This window comes from Quercus lobata, chromosome 4, assembly GCF_001633185.2.
Source record: "Quercus lobata isolate SW786 chromosome 4, ValleyOak3.0 Primary Assembly, whole genome shotgun sequence".
Lineage (NCBI taxonomy): Eukaryota > Viridiplantae > Streptophyta > Magnoliopsida > Fagales > Fagaceae > Quercus > Quercus lobata.
Genome location: NC_044907.1, coordinates 82,185,800 through 82,207,232, shown reverse-complemented (window position 1 = coordinate 82,207,232; position 21,433 = coordinate 82,185,800). Strand labels below are relative to the sequence as shown.

Genomic DNA, 21,433 nt, shown 5'->3' with positions numbered 1-21,433 from the left:
GGCAACAATTATTTCGAAGACTAAGGGCCGTTTGATAACGTTATTCTAGTAACATTATTTGTAATTTTTGTAAATACATATGAATGAAAAAATATGTGAAAATACATGTAATGTTGTTTAAAAACTGAACACATGTACCAAACGAGCCTCAAACCTTTAGGACAAAATAATTAAAGGTAATTCATAATTTAGTGCAGGTCTTAATTTTTGTGTCCTTGTTTTTTTTGGAAAATGTTGAGAGTCCATTTAACGGTTACAATTTTATTTTATTATTTTTTTTCTAAATCTAGTAATGTATAGTATTACCATGTTATTTTAATTTTTAAATGGCATGACACAAGATACATATTTAGATTTGTAACATGAGTCATGTTTAGGAAAGTTTTGAGGATATATGTTAACACTCTGTTTGTTTTGATGGAAAACGTTGTATAAAGATAGTTTTCTGTGTTTACTAGTATTTGGTAACATTAGAAAAAATGATTTAAAAGAAAATTATCTTTAGTCAACAAAAAAAAAGTATGGTTTATTTTCAGAAATTGTTTTCTACTAAATTCTTTTATAAAACAACTATATCTCACAACAAATTAAATAAGAGAAGTTAAAAGTTTTTTTTTTTTTAATAACTCATTTAAGGTTTCTAGTACTTGCTACCAAACATAGGAAAATAAGTTAATTTTTTTGTAAAATACTTTTTTAAAAATAACTTATTTTCTAGAAAATACTATTGCCAAAACAAACAGAACGTATTTTTCTCTTATAATATTTATCTTAATCATGAAATATATTCACAATCATTTACCCATAATTCTCTAATAAGAGTAGGATTAAAAATGAACCGAACTATTTAATATCAGCTTCAACTAGGTTTGAAAGAAATTATAAGTTAGTTTAAGTTCATTTATTTAACAAATAAATTAAGTTTAAGCTCGACTATTAAATAAGTTGATCTCAAACATAATAATGTGCTCTTGAACAAGATTAGTGAGTATGAGATTTGATTAATTTATATGTAATATGTAGGGCCACAATTTGGTTGCCAAACCCCTATTTTGTAAGTCTTGGCCCAAAAAGCCCAACACAATGAATTTTCGTAGAGTATGGATCAAAGAACTAGGTTTAAATAAGTTAAACGGGGTATTGCATGGGATAAAGGAATACATGAACAAGAACAAAAGTCATTGCATTGAAAGATCACATGGTCTGATAGGGCTAAAAACTTAATTTATGTATACAGGTCAGTGCAGTAGGATTCCTTTGCATGCTACAGTACTCTCCCTTCATTTTTCCGTCCCCTTCTTATGGGGGCTTCTACACATTATATAGGCCTTTTCTTATCGTCTGGGCTTTACACTTGTCGATCATCCAAACTTCCACTTGAGCATCTGTCCCATCAGACACCTCTTTCAGTTCTTTGTGAGTTGTAGTAGCCAAGGTAACACTGTTCAGGGGCCTTCTCCACATTAATGCGGCCAGGAAAGTAGCTGTAGTGCATTCAATGTGGTGGTGGCATCTTTTGCTTAGATATTTTGTGTTTCCTTCCTTTTCATGTATTCAGGGGATGGGCTTTAGTGGCTTGGATGCCCTTTTGCACTGGATTTTCAGTGTCCGAGGAGGAATTCCTCCTTAGACCATTTTATTTATTCCCCAAGATAAGATTTGACGTGGATCACTTAAGCCATGTTGCCTCCTCGGACAGGCTGTGTCCTCAGACGGGCCCAAGGCCCAACTCGTTGTTTTGGGCCATAGCCCCCACAATAGCCCCTCAAAACTTTGGTTTTTATCTCCTTCCGAGAAGAAAAAGTGGGGTTTTGACTTTATAAGGGGTAAGATCAATTAGCTTTTGGTTCGCACGTGTGGGGGCAGTTGCTTCTGACGCGTTTGTAAATTATGAGGCACGACTTATTACTCTAGGCAGCTTTATGTCTCCCCCATCCAGTGGCGAAACGCAGATCCAACAGCTGACATTCTCCCTAGAACTTTAAGCGGGAGTGAGGTTTCTTTTATATATATATATATAACGCCCTGAGGAAACTCTTTTAGCCTTTCCTTTCTATTAGCACTTAAGAACGCCAGAGGATTCCTAGCGCCCAGTTCTTCATTAGCGTCCAAGCCTTCAAATTTCCATGACTACTTTAGTGAGAAACTCTTCTTCCTAAGAAATTCTCTGAGAGCTTCAGAGATTGTTGTGAGGATACTCGTAAGTTTTCTTTCTTCTTCATAACCCCAATTTTCACCTCGGCCTTCCTCCTCGGCCCACCGGTTCGCCTGAATGGGTAGATTCAAGCATCTAGTAGATACTCTGGCCACTATGGAGGCCTTTAGGGTAAAGTACCTTATCCCGCAGGGGGTAGTTTTGGAGTACTGTCCTCCAGAACGAGTGCTAACCGATAGGGATATGGGTCAAGTCGTCATTCCCATTATCGCTTTTATAGAAGGAGGAATGACGCTTCCCATGCGTAGGATTACCAGGAACTATTTGCTTAATCATAGGTTGACACCACATCAGTGTGCTCCCAACCTGTTTAGGGTCTTAGGCAGCATAGATGTCCTGAACGAGCGAATGGATTTAGGTCTTACAGGGCACGACGTGGTTCACATGTACGAGTGCCACCATCTTGACAAGGCGGGGTACTATCTTAAATCTCGGTCCAAGATCGTTAGGCTAATCTCCTGTCTTCCTAAATCCAATAAGGGTATGAAGGATGACTTCCTTATTGCCTTGGGAGAGTGGAGTGATGGTCTTCATTGTCCAACTCAAGCAGGAGATCCAAGTGCGGTGCCTCTAGGACCAATCCCCCGGGAAGGGGGTTTAACCCTTTAGCTTCATTTTCTTTTGCTTGAAAATCCAAAATTTTTGTAACCTAACCACAATTTTCTTCTCGGCTGTTTTGCAGATAAAGAACACGTCGCTCCTCGGCTGAGCCACGTAAACGTTCCGGCCTTGAACTATCTTTTGAGGTTAGAGATCTACGTCAACGAGGATGGACAACTGCGCGCGGCTCATCTGATTTTGGGTTACCAACCCTTGTCCCGCACTTTCCAAGACGTCGGCCAAGCCATAAGAGCTGGTAGTCCGAGGTTGGCTAGGATTGACGTATCGAAGCCCAGGTTTTTAGCCCGAAACGATCTCAGGCCGGTTGTTTTACCTGGCATTCAGAATCCTCAACCAACTGCACAACCACCTCCACAAGATAATCCTGAAGTTGCAGCGCAGGTTGAAGAAGAGACTGAATCATCTCGTCCTTCTCTTGAGGAGGAGATAGACGAGTTTTACTTCGAAAAGGATATTCCAAAAGCTCCTCTGATCGAGCTTTCAGATCCTGAGGGAGAACAGGATAGAAATTCCGTGGTCAGCGTTCCTCTTGTTATTGCCTGCTCGGACGACTCTTCAGACGAGGAGGTGGACAACATGGCATCTAACAAAGGAAAGAGTTTACAAAAGCTGATGGCTTCCCGAGGCAAAAGGCAATCATCGAAGGTGCCCTCCAAGTCCCAGACCCCTATCCTTCCTCCCGTTGCTCTACAACTCCCTGCCAATCTCGGCTTAAAAGTTAATCCCGGCCTGAAGAAGAAAAGGCCAATTGAGTCCCTCGAGGAAGGTGAGGTGGGTCCTCGCCAGGGCAGTAAACAGCAAAAAACGACTCGGGAGCAGAGGGACAAAAGGGCTCCATCTGTAGAGAGCCGAGAAGAGATGAAGCGGGTTGAAGTACGTGTTACTCAGCGTACTTGGAGCCTAAGACTCAAAGTGGACGGAGCCGCCATTCCCTACAATGCCTCAGTCCAAGAGTACAACAGGGGCCGAGCAGGGTATATAGCTGAAGCCTTAAAGCAGCCCGTGCTCCTTCCCAGGGACATGGAGGCTTATAGGCGGATTTCACAACCCGACCTCTTCCTATCCTTGAAAAGGGATCTTGCGATGGTAGGGCAATTCATCTTCTCCTCGGTAAGGTCATTAGATCCTATCATGTTTTAACACCATTTTGTCATTTCTTGGGCAGCTTACTCAGCAAGTGTTTGTAGCCGAGGAGTATTGCCGCAACAATCGTAAGTTAGCTGACGTCGAGGCCCTCTCTCGTGCCAAGGTGGAGAAGGCTCTAGGAACCCTCAAGCAGGAGCATTACAAGCTATCTGAGAAGCTCAAAGAGGCTGAGAAAGGTCGTAAGAGCGCTAAGGCTGGCTTGAAGAACGCTGAGAGTCAAATCGAAGATCAACACCAAAAATTGTACGTGACTGAGACCAACCTTGCCACTGAAAAGCAAACCGTGTTGGATCTCAAGGCTGCGTTGTAGAAAGCCCAAGAAGAGGCCCGGCTTGCAAAGGAAGCAGCTCAACTAGCCAAGGAAGCATCTGAGGCCGAAAAAAGGGCTGCCTACTAGCTAGGGGCGGAGGAGACTGAGGCCAGACTTTCCAAGGAGTTGCCGGAAGTATGCAGGGATTATTGCAATATTTCATGGGCTTAAGCTCTTGATGCTGCAGGGATCCCTGCAGATTCTGCCCTAAGATTGCCTGAGAGTGTCTTCTTCCCTCCAGAGATCCAGGAGATCCCTGCCAATACCGCTGAAGCTTCCGAGTAGCCTACGGCTGTTCCTAATGCCATTCCCTTAGCTGAAATTGCTGGGGGCTCTGGCCAGGTCGAGGATGTGGAGGAAGAGAAAGGCAAGGGCAAGGGTAAGGGAAAGAAACCCTCGTCCAAGGCCAAGGATCCCGCTAAGGAAGCAATCACTGAGGCTGAAGACCATGGGGCAGATTCACAGGCCAAGGATGCTCTTCCTCCTCAGCCAGAGCAAAAGTGTGATCCTCCTGCGGAGGCTTAGTTCCTAGGGTCCTTACTATTAATATTATCTTTTTTATTTCGGACGAAAGTTGTAGTGCCTTTGGTTTTTTGCATAGACCTCTTGTATTATTTTTGGTTATCAATACAAGTGCTCCTTACTTCATTTTTTATGATTGATGTTGATGGAATTTTATTATATTGTTCCGAGTGAATGTTATTGTTTTTTTTTTTTTTTAGTTGTTGTTTGCAACCCTACCAATATAAATAAATGAGAAGAAACAAAACCGTGTAATGAACTTAGAACAATAAATGCTATCACGCCTGACTATGAACACACCTTAGAATGGGATAGAAGTCCTGAGTTGTTAATTTCCCCTAAGTCTATGGTCTGAGGAGCCATGCAGGACTTAGGTTCTATTTAAACTTTGATAAATACCATAAGTTATTAATTTCCCCTAAGTCTGTGGTCTGAGGAGCCATGCAGGACTTAGGTTCTGTTTAAACTTGGATAGATGCCATAAGTTGTTAATTTCCCCTAAGTCTGTGATCCGAGGAGTCATGCAGGACTTAGGTTCTGTTTAAAACTTGGATAGATGTCATAAGTTGTTAATTTCCCCTAAGTCTGTAGTCCAAGGAGCCATGCAGGACTTAGGTTCTGTTTAAAACTTGTATAGATACCATAAGTTGTTAATTTCCCCTAAGTCTGTGGTCTGATGAGCCATGCAGGACTTAGGTTCTGTTTAAAACTTGGATAGATAGAAGTGAGCCAACAACTACACGATGATTACGAGACACAACACAGGCATAACTGTTTTCATTAATAATAATATATTCTTAGATTATTTACATTCCATGGGCGAGGTACAGTTTTCTCGTCTAGGTCTTCTAGATAATAAGCACCTATTCTTGCCACTGAGGTGATGCGATATAGTCCTTCCCAAGTGGGTCCCAGCTTGCCCCAGGAAGTGTTCTTGGCGCTGCCAAAAATCTTTCTCATCACGAGGTTGCCTGGCCCTAAGGGTCGCAGTTTTACATTAATATCGTACCCCTGCTTTAACTTTTGGTGGTAATAGGCCATTTGGATCATTACTTTTTCTCTTTTCTCCTCGGCTAAGTCTAGACTTCTCCCTAGTAACTCGTCATTACTTCTTGGGGTAAAGGTGCTGGATTTCAACGTGGAGAAGCTAGCTTCCAGGGGGAGCACAGCTTCGGCCCCATAAGTCATTGAAAAAGGAGTTTCTCCCGTTGACCGTCGCGGCATCGTTCGGTAGGTCCATAAGACGTGTGGTAGCTCTTCCACCCATCTTCCCTTTGCATCATCCAACCTCTTTTTCAGCCCACTCACTATGACCTTATTCACAGCTTCGGCTTGTCCATTTCCTTGGGGGTAGGCGAGAGTGGAATATTTGTGATCCCAAAGTTGCAACAGTATTTCCTAAAGGTTTTGCTATCAAATTGAAGGCCGTTGTCCAAGATGAGAGTGTGAGGGGTTCCGAAGCGCGTAATGATGTTTTTCCAAATGAACTTCTTTGCATCCACGTCCCTGATGTTGGCTAAAGGTTCAGCCTCTACCCATTTGGTGAAATAATCAGTGCCGACTATTAAGTATCGCTTATTCCCTGCTGCTTTCGGGAAAGGGCCGACAATATCAAGACCCCACTAAGCGAACGGCCAAGGACTAGAGAGGGGGTTAAGGACTCCCCCCGGTTGGTGGATATTTGGGGTGAATCTCTGGCATTGTTCACATTTCTTTGCATATTCTTGGGCCTCTCTCTGCATGTTCGGCCACCAATACCCCAGGGTGAGTGCTCTGTGCGCTAGCGATCTTCCTCCTGTATGACTCCCACAAATTCCCTCATGTAGTTCTTCAAGCAGGGACTCGAACTCCTCTGGATGTATGCATAGTAGGTATGGCCTCGAGTAGGAGCGCTTGTACAGCTTGTGGTCCTCTAACAACCAGAACTGAGGAGCATTCCTCTATATCTTCTCGGCCTCCAATTTCCCTTCGAGTAAGACATCATATTTGAGGAAGTTCACTATGGGATCCATCCAGCTCGGATTCCTTCTGATTTGATGGATCCGAACTGCATCTCTTTCGATTGTACCTGTCTAGCATAAATCCTCAACAAGGATTATTCGTGGTAGATCCTGTGCAGAAGACGTGGCAAGGGTGGCCAGCGAATCCGCATGTGTGTTCCCACTTCTAGAGACATGCGTCAAATTAAAAAATTCAAAGTCTGATTGCAGGCGTTTGACTCAACCAAGGTATTCCTGCATTCTCGCATCTCTAGCTTCCAACTCGCCCATCACCTGGCCTACGACCAGTCTGGAGTCCGAGAATTCTTCTATTGCCTTTCCACCCATTTTTTGCACCATGATCATTCCTTGGAGCAAGGCCTCGTACTTGACTTCATTATTCGTAGCCGAGAACCCAAGTCTTAACGACTTTTCAATGGTAATCCTTTTGGGCGATATTAGAACTAGCCCTACCCCAGATCCTTTTTGGTTTACCGCTCCATCCACATAGACTTTCCATCGCAAGGTTCCTTGTGTCGAGATTATGCCAACCGATTTTCCATCCATGTTTTCCTCCTCGGCTACTGCTTCTACAGAGGGTTCAGCAAATTCAGCAACTAGATCCGCGAGGACTTAACCCTTGATAGAGTTCCTAGGCATGTACTTACTAAGAGCATGCTCCACATGGCGATTCTTCCTGTGTAATCGGCGCTTCGGAGCACCGATCGGAGGGGGAGTTGAGTTAGGACAATGACCGTGTTTGCCTGAAAGTAATGGGGAAGTTTTCATGTGGCATGCACTACTACAAGAATTGCTTTTTCGAGTGGTAAGTAGCGCACTTCAGCTTTATGTAATGATTTACTTATGTAATATACTGGCCGCTGTATCCCATTATCAACCCGTATTAACACCAAGCTTACAGCATGAGAGGCCACTGCTATGTATGCGAACAAAACCTCGTCAGCCTCAGGGCTGGACATGATGGGTGGCCGTGACAGGTATTTTTTAAGTTGTTGGAAGGCCAAGACACAATCCTCGGACCATTCAAATCCTTTCCACTTATTCATCAAGAGGTAGAAAGGTCGGCATCGGTCTGCAGATCGAGAGATGAACTGATTCAATGTTGCGATCATTCCAGTGAGTTTCTGTACTTATTTTGGGTTCCGAGGAGCTTGTAGGCTATTAATTGCTTTGATTTGATCTGGGCTTACTTCTATTCCTTTGTGAGTAACCATATAGCCTAGAAATTTTCTGGACCCAACCCCAAATGAACACTTGGAAGCATTGAGGCCCAGCTTATGTTCCCTTAAGATGCCAAAAATGACTTCATGGTCTTTCACAAATGCTCAGACACCACTTTACTTTTCACTACCATATCGTCTATGTAGACTTCAATAACCTTGCCTAGTTACGGTTCGAACATTCTGGTCATCATCCTTTGGTAAGTTGACCCTGCGTTCTTTAAACCGAAAGGCATCACCTTGTAATGGTAATTTCTGACGGGCATCATGAAAGCTGTTTTCTCTTGATCTTCTAGAGCCAGTGGTATCTGATGATAACCCTGGAAGGCATCTAGGAAGCTCATTCGGGGGTGGCCTACAGTCGCATCTACCAACCGGTCTATCCGAGGCAACGGGAATGGGTCCTTTGGGCATGCCTTGTTTAAGTCTGTGAAATCTATGCAGACTCGCCATTTTCCCGTCTTCTTCCTTACCACCACCGTATTTTCCAACCACTCGGGGTAGAAAAATTCTTTGATAGCCCCTGCCTTTTTCAGCTTCATCACTTCATCCTTAACAGCGTCGGCATGCTCTTTCGACGGGCGTCGGGGTGGCTGCTCTTTGGAATAGAAGATGGGTTAACGTTTAGGTAGTGACAAATGAGACTAGGATCAACCCTCGGGGCATCGTAGGCGTCCCATGCGAATACATCAACATTCCTCCTCAGAAACCCGATCAGTTCCCCTTTTTCTTGAAGAGGCAGTTCCGAGCCGACTTGGAAAAATCTTTCAGGGTTATTGTCAACGGCAATTTTTTCTAAACTTTCACATTTTATCTCCTCGGCTAGTTCACTGACTTGCACTGCCGAGGTGGTTGATTGCTATAAATTCTTAACTGAAGCCGAGGACTCAGCATTGGACCTATGTGAGATGGCGGCCACCATGCATTGCCTAGCCATGGCCTGATCTCCACTAATCTTTTCCACTTGGCCCCCCGACGGGTATTTTACCTTCTGGTGAAGCGTAGAAGACACGACCTCCAAGGCGTGGAGCCAAGGTCTGGCTACTATGGCCATATAGGGTGAGTAGGCGTCGACCACGATAAAATCCACCTCCACTACCTCTGATCCAGTCTGTATGGGCAATCTGATTTGCCCTTTTGGTATGACAGTCTTCTCTTCGAAACTTATAAGAGGAGAGTCATAAGCCGTTAAGTCCTCAGGCTTTAGATTCAGCCCCCTGTACAGATCAGGGTACATCACTTCTACAGCACTACCTGGATCTACTAGTACCCTCTTCACGTCGAACCCTCCAATCCTCAACGTAACCACCAAGGCATCATCGTGAGGTTGGATAGTTCCCCCCTTATCCTCGTCCGAGAACCCCAACACTAATGAGTTTCCCCGTTTAGATCTTTTGGACTCCCTCTCACCACCCTCGACGGGGTGCCGAGCCACGGACAACACCCCAGAGGGGAAAGATCCGATTCTCCCTAGGGTGGTGAGGATGATGTGAATCATCCCCATGGGAGGTCTCATAGATACATCTTTTCAAGGCTCTTGAGCTGCTTGGCCTAGATGACCGCTGGAGGGGTGTAAAAGGTGGCGTAACTTTCCTTCTCGAACCAACTGATCCAGGTGATTCCGTAGATTCCTGCAATCCTCGGTGGTATGCCTGTGGTCTTGATGATAATGACAATATAGGTTCTGGTTGCGTTTCGAGGGGTCTCCGGCCATTTTACTTGGCCATTTGAAGAAAGGCTCATTTTTTACTTTCTCCAGAACTTGTTGCACCGGTTCTCTGAATATGGCATTAACTATTTGCATGTTGGTTTTTCCAGTCTGTCTCGAAAAATCCCTTCTCGGCTGGTTATTGTTATATCGTTCCGACCTGTAATCATTCCTTTTGGGGGGAATGATCTTCTCCTTCCCTTTCCCTTGTAGCTGGTCTTCTTCCACCCTTTTGTACTTGTCAATCCTGTCCATCAATTGGCGAACGCTGGTGACAGGTTTACCAGTTAGAGATTTCCTTAAGCCGTGCTCGGTGGGGAGACCACTTTTGAACATGCTGATGGCGACATCATCGTGATTTTCATCCATCTCGTTATACATCTCCCAATACCTATCCGAATACACCTTTAAGGTTTCTCCCTCGTGCATAGATAAGGATAATAACGAACTTAGGGGTCGAGGGATTCTGCTGTTTGTAATAAAGCGAGAGCAAAAAGCCTGAGTGAGCTGCTTATAGGAATCTATGGAATTCGTCTTCAAGCTGTTGAACCATCTCATCGCCACTGGTCCCAGGCTGGACGGAAAAACTTTGCACATTAGAGCCTCATTCTGGGAATGGATATCCATTCTCTGGTTAAACTGGCTCACGTGCTCCATGGGGTCTGCTCAGCCGTTATAGATGGCAAACGTAGGTTGACTGAAGCACTGAGGTAATTTAGCCCCCTCTATCTTGTGTACGAAGGGTGACCTGGAGATCTGATCTAGTGCCTTGTTCATGGCATCATTACCCAAACCCCTACTGGATGGGCTCTTATATCTCCGTTCAGGGCGCAACTCCTTTTCGTAGGAAAAAGTTTCACTTGGGGGGATTCTTGACCTCCTCCTGTAACTGACGTCCTCTTCCTCGTTAGAGGATGTGTCTGAGTTGGAGGGGGATTGCCTTTGCTGTGCACGGCGCAACTTCCTTTTCAGGTCGTCTATCTCTTGCTGCATGGTCTGATAGTTGTTTCGTCTTTGGGATATGCGACTACCTACTTGGGAGTGGCTTTGGCTCGTCTGAGTAGTATGTACGCTTCCCTCTCGGTTTCTTCCATTGTCTGGATTTGGCCCAGGGTCAGGAGGATTATTTTGCCGCTGGGGCCCAATAGGTTCTGTCTGCTGAGGGTCAGCTTGGTGGGGATTCTCTTGATGTGGACCTGATCCTGCCATGCTTACCCGTCGTACTTACTAACACTCAAGTTCTTCCCACAGACGGTGCTAATTGTAGGGCCATAATTTGGTTGCCAAACCCCTATTTTGTAAGTCTTGGCCCAAAAAGCCCAACACAATGAATTTTCGTAGAGTATGGGTCAAAGAACTAGGTTTAAATAAGTTAAACGGGGTATTGCATGGGATAAAGGAATACATGAACAAGAACAAAAGTCATTGCACTGAAAGATCACACGGTCTGATAGGGTTAAAAACTTAATTTATGTATACAGGTCAGTGCAGTAGGATTCCTTTGCATGCTACAGTACTCTCCCTTCTTTTTTCCGTCCCCTTCTTATGGGGGCTTCTACACATTATATAGGCATTTTCTTATCATCTGGGCTTTACACTTGTCGATCATCCAAACCTCCATTTGAGCATTTGTCCCATCAAACACCTCTTTCAGTTCTTTGTGAATTGCGGTAGCCAAGGTAACACTGTTCAGGGGTCTTCTCCACATTAATGCGGCCAGGAAAGTAGTTGTAGTGCATTCAATGTGATGGTGGCAGCTTTTACTTAGATATTTTGTGTTTCCTTTCTTTTCACGTATTCAGGGGATGGGCTTTAGTGGCTTCGATGCCCTTTTGCTCTGGATTTTCAGTGTCCGAGGAGGAATTCCTCCTCGGACCATTTTATTTATTCCCCAAGATAAGATTTGACGTGGATCGCTTAAGCCATGTTGCCTCCTCGGACAGGCTGTGTCCTCGGACGGGCCCAAGGCCCAACTCGTTGTTTTGGGCCATAGCCCCCACATAATATTATATGTTTATATGTATAAATTTTTAAAACATATTTATACAGACATGAGATTAATGTACAATTGTAAATAAGTTTATAAGATATCAAATTAGTAGATTCTAAAAAAAACAACAAAAAATATCAAATTTATTAATTATATAGATGGTCAAATTTTGGGACAAAATGGGCTTCTGCCCGTTTCAGGCAAATTAATTAGTCTTTTGCCCTTCTTCCCAAACTAAATAGGGATATACCCCTCTTTTGAAAATCGAGTTTTTTAAAATCGATTTAAACCCTATAGTGACGTTTTCAAGGACCTATAGTGACGTTTATAAAGACCTATAGTGACGTTTATAAAGACCTATAGTGGCGTTTTGTAACTTGATATCCATGAAATCGAGTTATAGGCAACAAAATTGCCTATAACTCGATTTCATGGATATCAAGTTATAAAACGTCACTATAGGTTCTTAAAATGTCACTATAAGTCCTTAAAAACGTCACTATAAGGCTCCAAAATTTTTTTTTTTTTTAAACTCGATTTTGAGAAACTCAATTTTCAAAAGAGGGGCATTTCCCTATTTAGTTTGGGAAGAAGGGTAAAAGGCTAATTAATTTGCCCAAAAAGGGCAGAAGCCCATTTTGTCCTCAAATTTTGTTGTAAAATTATATACAATATTAACTATATAAGATTGATGAATCTAATTTTTGTAAGTTCATAATAAAAATCATTATATCTAATTAATTAAAATAATATAATTTCAATTATGATTTATTTATTATTAGCATAAATTTGTGAAGTGGTAATTTTTTTTTAATTGTAGTGTTTACTATATATGAAAAAAATAAGTTAATCAAAAGACTCAACAACCTATTAGGTAAAGTTATATGGTCTGTATTTAAGTTGGAATCTTAACCTATTGGCTCAAGTTTATAGAACGCAAATAAATGATAGAGAACTTTAAATTGAATATTGAATTAATGTGATAAAATAAATTTTTCAATTATAAAATGAATTATGACAGCCTGGCTTTTGTATGTTAACTTTTTCAACTCTGCGTGCGACGCCGACGTAGATCCATTAAGCTAATTACGCAATCTCAAGTTGAATAAATAAGTTATTTCTTGCTCCAAAAAAAACAAAGGTTATTTCTTTAAAGGTGATTCTAACTCACAACTTCACAAATGTAACATGAAAATATCAAATTTTCCTACGTGTACAATGTCAATATGCAATAATACATAATTTTCAAATGATTACTAACTCCATTTATGACTAAATGTAGGAAAAAATAAGTGGGTATGGATTAGCATCGCCATTAGTGCCTCTGCTCTACTTGTGACTTTTTTCTGTAGATTTTGTTATCTACAAAGAAGGATAACAGTCGTACTCCAAGGTACGTAGGTCGTTAACAGATAGATTGACCTGGTTAGATTATTTCTTGATTATTTACCATCATCAAATGAAAGTTATGATTTTATGTAAATTTATGCAGGGGTCGATAATGAAAATCGATTGCTTAGTTTAGCGATTTCAGGGAGATCTATTAATGCGAATGAGATTCCAAATGATAGAAAGAAGGTGCCTGATATAAATGTATATAGCTATGAATGTATTTCAACTGCCACAAACAACTTCTCATTAGAAAGCAAGCTTGGAGAAGGGGGCTTTGGACCAGTTTACATGGTAATAAGCTCTAAATTTTTTTTGTGTTAACGTGTATTAGGGTATGTGGGCTTTAGGCCCACCTTGTTTACTTGTATAGCACACTTACTTGTACTACACACTCTGCCTCCTATATAAAGGCACTTATGTATATTCTATTACTTGAGAAATACAATACAATCTTTAGTATTTCTAACATGGTATCAGAGCCACTGCTCTAATTTTCTTGTGTCTTGCAGTCTTGTTTTGTCGGTATTTTCCGCTACCTCATCTTCTGTGGTCAGTAAACCCTTTCAGTGCCATCTCCCAACCGCTCCGCCGCAGTTAGAGGTCCTCAGGGTTGAATCTCCACCGCCAGAAGCTCTTCCTCGCCGCCAAAACCACTGCCATCATCGGATTTGTCACCTCTGACCTCCGATTAGGACATAAGACCTATCATCGTGTAGATATTCAATCGATCTACACACCGCCGCCAGAAACATCAACATCTGACCATCCATGCGCCGCCACGCGCCGGTCAAAGTTTCTGCGAAGTTGATCCACGCGCCACCAGGGTATCTCCGATCTTGTTGCCGCCGACACCATAAGAATCATCCTTCTCCGATCTACATCATCGGAGAAGAAACGGCATCATCGGACAGGTCACGCGCTCTCACACGCCGACAGAATCTTCGGCGAAGCTGGTCCACGCACCTCACGCGCTGCACGTGCCACTAGCTTATTTGCTGACGTCATCTCTGACGTCATCCCTGCCACGTCAGCCCTAGCTAACGTCGCCCGCTTAGAGCTGACGTCACCTGCTTGCGTCAGCGCTTCATCATCTGCTGACGTCATCCCCTGTCAGCCTGCTGACATCATCCTGTTGACTTTGACCAGGTTGACCGTTGACTTTTGACCAGAGTTGACTTTTTGCAATCCAGGTGCTCCTTACCCAGTTTTTCGCGTAGATTTCATTTTTGCAGTCCATTTTGGCATATTTTGCTTCTAAATGAGAAATAAGGACTGGTCTTCTTCTTGTTGCAATAATCGTCGCCAACAATCCAGCAAACGTTTTTGCAGTTTTTGCAAACGTTTTGGCCACAATATTGAGACTTGCTATCATTGCAACAAATCAGCTATGTCAATTTCCACTGCTACTGTTGCTAACACTGAGAGTGTCCAACCAATGGCTCCCGTCTCTGCACAGTCTAAGTCTTCAGGACGCACTTTCACCATGTCCACAGATGACCTTAAAAATATCATCGCCAATGTCATTCGTATGGTTGGTAATGCATCTTATTCCTCTTCTCTCTCAGCTTTATCTGGTATGTCTCCTTCCTCTTGACTTATGGATTCTGCTTGTTGCAATCACATGACTCCTCACTCGTCCTTATTTTCTGAACTTAAACTTGCACCACACCCTCTTAATAGTCACACAACAAATGGTTCCACTATGTCTGGTCATAATATAGGTTCCATTTCGACCTCCAGTCTCTCGGTTCCTGGTGTCTTTAATGTTCCTGACCTTTCTTACAATTTATTTTCTGTGGGACAATTAGCTGAGTTAGGTTATCGCATTATCTTTGATTATTCTGGGTGTATTGTGCAGGATCCAAGGATGGGACAGGAGCTTGGGACCGGTCCCAGAGTTGGGCATATGTTTCCCGTGGACAACCTTCGTCTTCCACTTGTTGCTCATGTTTCTGTTGTTGCAGCTGCTGCAGTTTCTTCTACTCCTTCCCTTGCACTTTGGCATACTCGACTTGGTCACGCATCTTCCTCTCGTGTACAACAATTAGCTTCTAGAGGTTTGTTAGGTTCAGTGTCTACAGAAAATTTTGATTGTGTTTCATGTCAGTTAGGAAAACAACCAGCTTTGCCTTTCAATACTAGTAAATCAATATCCACTGATATCTTTGACCTTATTCATTCTGATGTTTGGGGGCCTTCCTCTGTCTCTAGTATTGGTGGGTCTCGATATTTTGTTGTCTTTGTTGATGATTACTCTCGCTATAACTGGATTTTTAATATGAAACATCGTTTTGAGTTATTGCAAGTATATTTTAATTTTGCAAAAATGGTTGAAACTCAATTTTCCAAACGTATCAAAATTTTTCGATCTGATAATGCTCTTGAGTACACTCAATATACTTTCCAAGCTGTTTTGCATTCCTATGGCACTGTTCATCAACTAACTTGTCCAGGTACCTCTCAGCAAAATGGTAGAGCCGAACGAAAACTTCGTCATATTCTTGACACTGTTCGTGCTCTTCTTCTCTCTGCCAAAGTTCCTGCTCCTTTTTGGGGTGAAGCTGCCCTTCATGCTGTTCATGCTATTAATCGCATTCCAAGTCCTGTTATTCAAAATCAAACTCCATATGAGTGCCTTTTTGGGTCACCTCCAGACTATCACCACCTTCGCTCCTTCAGCTCTGCTTGTTTCGTTCTTCTTCAGCCACATGAGCATAACAAACTTGAGCCTAGGTCAAGGCTTTGTTGTTTTCTTGGCTATGGCGAAACTCAAAAGGGGTATCGGTGTTATGATCTTGTCTCTCATCGTCTTCGTATCTCCCGCAATGTTGTCTTTTGGGAACATCGCTCCTTTGTCGAGCTCTCTCACTTCCGTGCCTCCCTATCTTCCTCCTCTGTGTTAGATCTTTTTTCAGATGAGGCACATATTCCTTCTGTAACTGCTCCTGATCCTCTTATAGTTGCTCCTGATCCTTCTATAGACTTCTCTATCCAACCACCAGATACCTTTGATCTCTTTCCTAGTTCACCCTTTAATGAACAGGTGGAAGATGCACAGGTTGAAGACGAGCTACCCAACCCTGAGCTTGGGTCCCCTGCTCCTGCTCCGCCTGAAGATCTTGCACAAGACATTCCACCTCGTCACTCAACTCGGGTAAGATCCATTCCTATACATTTACTTGATTATCATTGTTACACTGCCCTTGCTACACTGCATGAGCCTCACACCTATCGTAAGGCTTCCACTGACCCTTTATGGCAGATTGCAATGAAAGAGGAACTTGATGCATTATCTAAAAACCATACTTGGGATTTGGTGACTCTTCCCCCTGGGAAATCTGTGGTTGGTTGTAAGTGGATCTACAAGATTAAGACTCGCTCTGATGGGTCCATTAAGCGCTACAAAACTCGTCTTGTTGCAAAAGGTTTTACACAGGAGTATGGGATTGATTATGAAGAGACCTTTGCTCCGGTTGCTCGTATCTCATCTGTTCGAGCTCTCTTAGCTGTTGCTGCTGCCAGAAAATGGGACCTTTTTCAGATGGATGTCAAAAATGCATTCCTTAATGGGGATTTAAGTGAAGAAGTTTATATGCAACCTCCTCCTGGTCTCTCTGTTGAATCAAATAAGGTTTGTTACCTTCGGCGTGCTCTTTATGGCCTTAAACAAGCTCCACGAGCTTGGTTTGCCAAATTCAACTCTACCATCTCTCGCTTAGGTTACATGGCCAGTCATTATGATTCTGCCTTATTTCTTCGTCGCACTGACAAAGGCACTATTTTACTTCTCCTGTATGTGGATGATATGATCATAACTGGTGATGACCTCAGTGGCATTCAAGAACTCAAGGATTTTCTCAGTCAGCAATTTGAGATGAAAGATCTTGGAAATCTCAGCTACTTCTTGGGTCTTGAAATCACTCATTCTACAGATGGACTTTATATTACTCAAGCCAAGTATGCCTCTGAACTCTTGTCTCGAGCTGGACTCACTGATAGCAAGACTGTTGACACTCCAGTTGAGCTTAATGCGCATCTGACTCCGTCAGGGGGGAAACCGTTGTCTAATCCCTCTCTTTACAGACGCTTAGTTGGCAGCCTAGTTTATCTCACTGTCACTCGTCCAAACATTTCCTATGCTGTTCACCAGGTGAGTCAGTATTTGTCTGCTCCACGATCGACTCACTATGCTGCTGTTCTGCACATTCTTCGATACCTAAAGGGCACTCTCTTCCATGGTCTTTTCTACTCTACTCAGTCTCCTCTTGTCCTCCGTGCATTTTCTGATGCTGATTGGGCAGGAGATCCCACTGATCGTAGGTCCACCACTGGTTGTTGCTTTCTTCTTGGTTCTTCTCTGATTTCTTGGCGAAGCAAGAAACAAACTCATGTGGCCCGCTCCAGTACTGAAGCAGAATATCGTGCCCTTGCTGATACCACATCTGAGCTCCTTTGGCTACGATGGCTTCTCAAAGACTTAGGTGTATCCACATCCTCTGCTACTCCTCTTTATTGTGACAACCAGAGTGCTATTCATATTGCTCACAATGATGTCTTCCATGAACGGACTAAACACATCGAGATCGATTGTCATTTTATCCGTTATCATCTTGTCCATGGTGCTCTCAAGCTGATCTCAGTTTCTTCTAAAGATCAACTTGCAGATATCTTCACCAAGTCACATCCTAAGGGACGTCTTCGCACTTTGGTTGACAACCTCAAGTTGGTCTCACATCCACCTTGAGTTTGAGGGGGGCTGTTAACGTGTATTAGGGTATGTGGGCTTTAGGCCCACCTTGTTTACTTGTATAGCACACTTACTTGTACTACACACTCTGCCTCCTATATAAAGGCACTTATGTATATTCTATTACTTGAGAAATACAATACAATCATTCAGTATTTCTAACATTTTGAAAGAGAGATAATTAAATTAACTTGTGTATAACACTGGCTAAAACCTTATTTGATTATCACAATAGGGAAAATTGCCGACAAATCAAAAAATAGCTGTGAAGACTGTCATGAAATTCAGGGCAAGGAATAATTGAGTTCAAGAATGAGTTGATACTCATATCTAGACTCCAACATATCAATCTTGTTAAGTTTTTGGGTTGTTGCATTTTTGGAGAAGAAAGGATGTTAATCTATGAGCACATGCTCAACAAAAGCTTGGACTACTTTCTATTTGGTACAAGAAGCATTCAATTTTTTCCTTAGACTTCATTTTTCTTCTGCAACAAATTTATTTATTTATCTATGTTACTTTATATAATAAAGATTATTGATCATATATATATTTTTAATATTGGCCAGATTCAAATAGAAGCAAGCTACTAGATTGGAAGAAGCGTTTCAATATAATTGAAGGAATTGCTCAAGGATTGATCTATCTACATAAATATTCAAGGTTGAGAGTAATTCATAGAGATTTAAAAGCTAGCAACATACTTCTCGATGAAAATATGAATTCGAAGATTTCTAATTTCGGCATGGCAAGAATTTTCAAACTAAATGAACTCGAGGCCAATACAAATAGAATTGTTGGGACGTAGTAAGTTAATTAAACATCATTCATCTAGAAAAAGTCAGCACATCCATATACTTGAGTTTATTTCGTTGCTAAATTAATACTGCTATTCTTGTAATCTTATTAATTCATCATTTGCAAATCTGAAATGTTTGCTTTGTGTTTTGGTGTAGTGGTTACATGTCTCCTGAATATGCTATGGAAGGTGTGTTCTCTACAAAATCTGATGTTTATAGTTTTCGTGTTTTAATGCTTGAAATCATGAGCAGGAGAAGCAACAGCTTCTATCATTCCAATGATGCGCTCAATCTTGTTGGATATGTATGTAATATAAATATAAAATATCTCTCATCTATATTTTCATAGTTGTGTGCTTGCAACATTTTAAATAACCTTTACCTTTTTTCAGGTGTGGGGTTTATGGCAAGCAGATAAAGGACTAGACCTAGTTGATCCCACAATAAGTGATTCATGTGTTACATATCAAGTATTGAGATGCATTCAAGTCAGTCTCTTATGCATGGAAGATGGTGCAATTGATCGTCCTACTGTGTCAGATATGCTATCTATGTTGACAAATGAAAGTACAAAATTGCCTTTACCTAAAAAACCAGCATTTTCTATTGCAAGGAAACAAATTGAGGCAAATATTCCTAACAAGGAATCAGATATTTATACAATGAATGGGTTGTCCATTTCTGATATGGACGCCCGATAGAGGGTGTGATTTTCTTCCTTTTTTTTTTTTTTTTCTTTTTCTTTTATATATATCAAATGGGAATAAATTTATTAAATGTTCAGTTTCCTTCATTGCATTTCCCTCAATAATCGTAAGGTAGCTGATATCATGGCATCAAGTGAAGAATATCACTTTAGTTTAGCTAATTAATTAGTTCAGATTTCTTCTAGTACCTTAAATTTAGACTTTAGGGCAACTATAAAATTTTCTCTTTTTTTTTTTTTTTTTGTTTCTATTTTTAAAATCCTTTCTTATATTAGAATAGGGTCAATTACACGTTAACCACCTATGATGAGGCCCTTTACTTCTCCGAGGCTTTGTCCAATGCCTTAAATGTGACTTTGAGATATTTAATTCAATTGTGACTTTTATACCTTTCTTATAGTAAATCTTTCTTTTATAAAAATGCTAAAACAGCACAGTTAATTCCAATGCGGGCCTTTGAGATTTTTAATTCAAGACCACCTCAAACAAACTAAAAGCCCTTTGAATGTGGTTGATTTAATATAGAAAAAGGTATTTGGGACCTTAATATATTATTTTTTTATTTACCTTTGTTGGGTTATAAATTGGCTCTATTTAAATTAACTAATTACCCAAGTTGATTAATTAGTCCAATTACACTCAAGATTCAATTAAAGCACAACCACATCAACAGTCTAGAATTTAATGCAGAAGAAAAAAAAAATTGACACAAGTGATATGGTCATGATAGGAAAAATCTTTGCAGGAAAAACTTCAACGGGTGATCATTAAGGTCACCACTCTTAAAGAATCCATTATAAAAAATTGAGATTACAAATATAAGGAATCTTCCTCTATCTTCCCCTATCTTGAACAACTTGCCTATTGTAGAATCTATTGATCCATGAAACTCAACTCCAACCCAATTTGACTACTCCTTTAAGCAGACTTCTTTTGTGCACGAATCTCCAATTTATGACTAGATCTCTATAGCAATTCTTGATTGTTATAGTTGAATTTTGCAATAGTTTCACATATAACCCCAATAAAATCTTCTGAAACTTTGCTTTGTACTGCACCCAAAGGCACACAAAAGTCGTAGCAATATCTCCTTCTTCTCTTTTTTTGAACTCAAAGATTTAATAGGTAGAGGCTAGGGATTTTCAAAGAGAAACCCTTCCGTTTTTTTACTGTACCAACTTCTTTAAAGTGGGGTTGGATAGGCCTTTAAATAGACCATCCAACTAGGTTATAAAAACCCATGATTTCAGCAACTTAAAATAAAACATTTCTGGATAATTCAAAATTTGCAAATCCCGACCAGTCAGCTAGTGTAATGATTCAATTAAGCTCAATCAGTTGACCTGCAATTAAGCTCGGAATCTAGGAACCATATTCTGCAGTTTTTGAGCAGTTTTCTTGTGTTTTCATTTGATACCACTTGAACACTTCAAATACATCATATCATATATTATACTAGAGTAATTATATGGTGCCCCAAAAAAAGGGGGTACGGTACCCACTAATAGGTAACCTGCTACATCAGGTTACTTTTTTCTCATATTTAACGGTTTCATCCTCATATTATGCAGTTCTAACATCATATATGACAGTTCTTTTCTCACATTTGGTAACTCCCTTACTTTTTTTCTCACATTTGATGGTTTTATCTTCACATTGTGCAATTCCAACATCACATGTGACAGCTCTTTTCTCACATTTGGTAGTTCCTTTACTTTTTTCTCACATTTGACGGTTCCATCCTCACATTGTGTAGTTCCAATATCACATGTGACAGTTTTTCTCTCACATTTGGTGGTTCCCTTAATCTCCTTTTTCTAACATTTAATGGTTTCATCATCATATTGTGCGATTTCAACATCACATATGACAGTTCTTTGGTCACATTGGGTGGTTCCCTTACTTTTTTCTCACATTGGATGGTTTCATCCTCACATTGTGCAGTTCCAACATCACATGTGACAGTTTTTTTCTCACATTTGGTGGTTCCCTTATTTTTTTCTCACATTTGACAATTTCATCCTCATATTGTGCAGTTCCAACATCACATGTGAC

General features: G+C 41.3%; 2 protein-coding genes across 2 annotated transcripts; one reads left to right on the top strand and one right to left on the bottom strand.

The window, feature by feature from the left end:
- Positions 1 to 9,562: 9,562 nt before the first annotated feature.
- Positions 9,563 to 10,399, bottom strand: LOC115985934. Its single transcript, XM_031108818.1, has one exon. The coding sequence runs from the start codon at positions 10,397 to 10,399 to the stop codon at positions 9,563 to 9,565; it is 837 nt and encodes a 278-aa protein (XP_030964678.1).
- Positions 10,400 to 11,213: 814 nt separating this feature from the next.
- On the top strand, positions 11,214 to 19,372 carry LOC115985933 (G-type lectin S-receptor-like serine/threonine-protein kinase At1g11330). Its single transcript, XM_031108816.1, has 6 exons — positions 11,214 to 11,223; positions 13,225 to 13,415; positions 18,189 to 18,315; positions 18,441 to 18,678; positions 18,828 to 18,975; positions 19,064 to 19,372. The coding sequence occupies exons 1-6, from the start codon at positions 11,214 to 11,216 to the stop codon at positions 19,370 to 19,372; spliced, it is 1,023 nt and encodes a 340-aa protein (XP_030964676.1).
- Positions 19,373 to 21,433: the final 2,061 nt, after the last annotated feature.

Excerpts from the sequence above, each read along its gene's own strand:
- LOC115985934 (XM_031108818.1), bottom strand. The coding sequence starts at position 10,399 with ATGGAGCACGTGAGCCAGTTTAACCAGAGAATGGATATCCATTCCCAG.
- LOC115985933 (XM_031108816.1), top strand. Across the intron at positions 13,416-18,188 it reads GCTTTGGACCAGTTTACATG|TTGATACTCATATCTAGACT; the intron begins GTAATAAGCTCT and ends TTCAAGAATGAG. Across the intron at positions 18,976-19,063 it reads CGCTCAATCTTGTTGGATAT|GTGTGGGGTTTATGGCAAGC; the intron begins GTATGTAATATA and ends ACCTTTTTTCAG.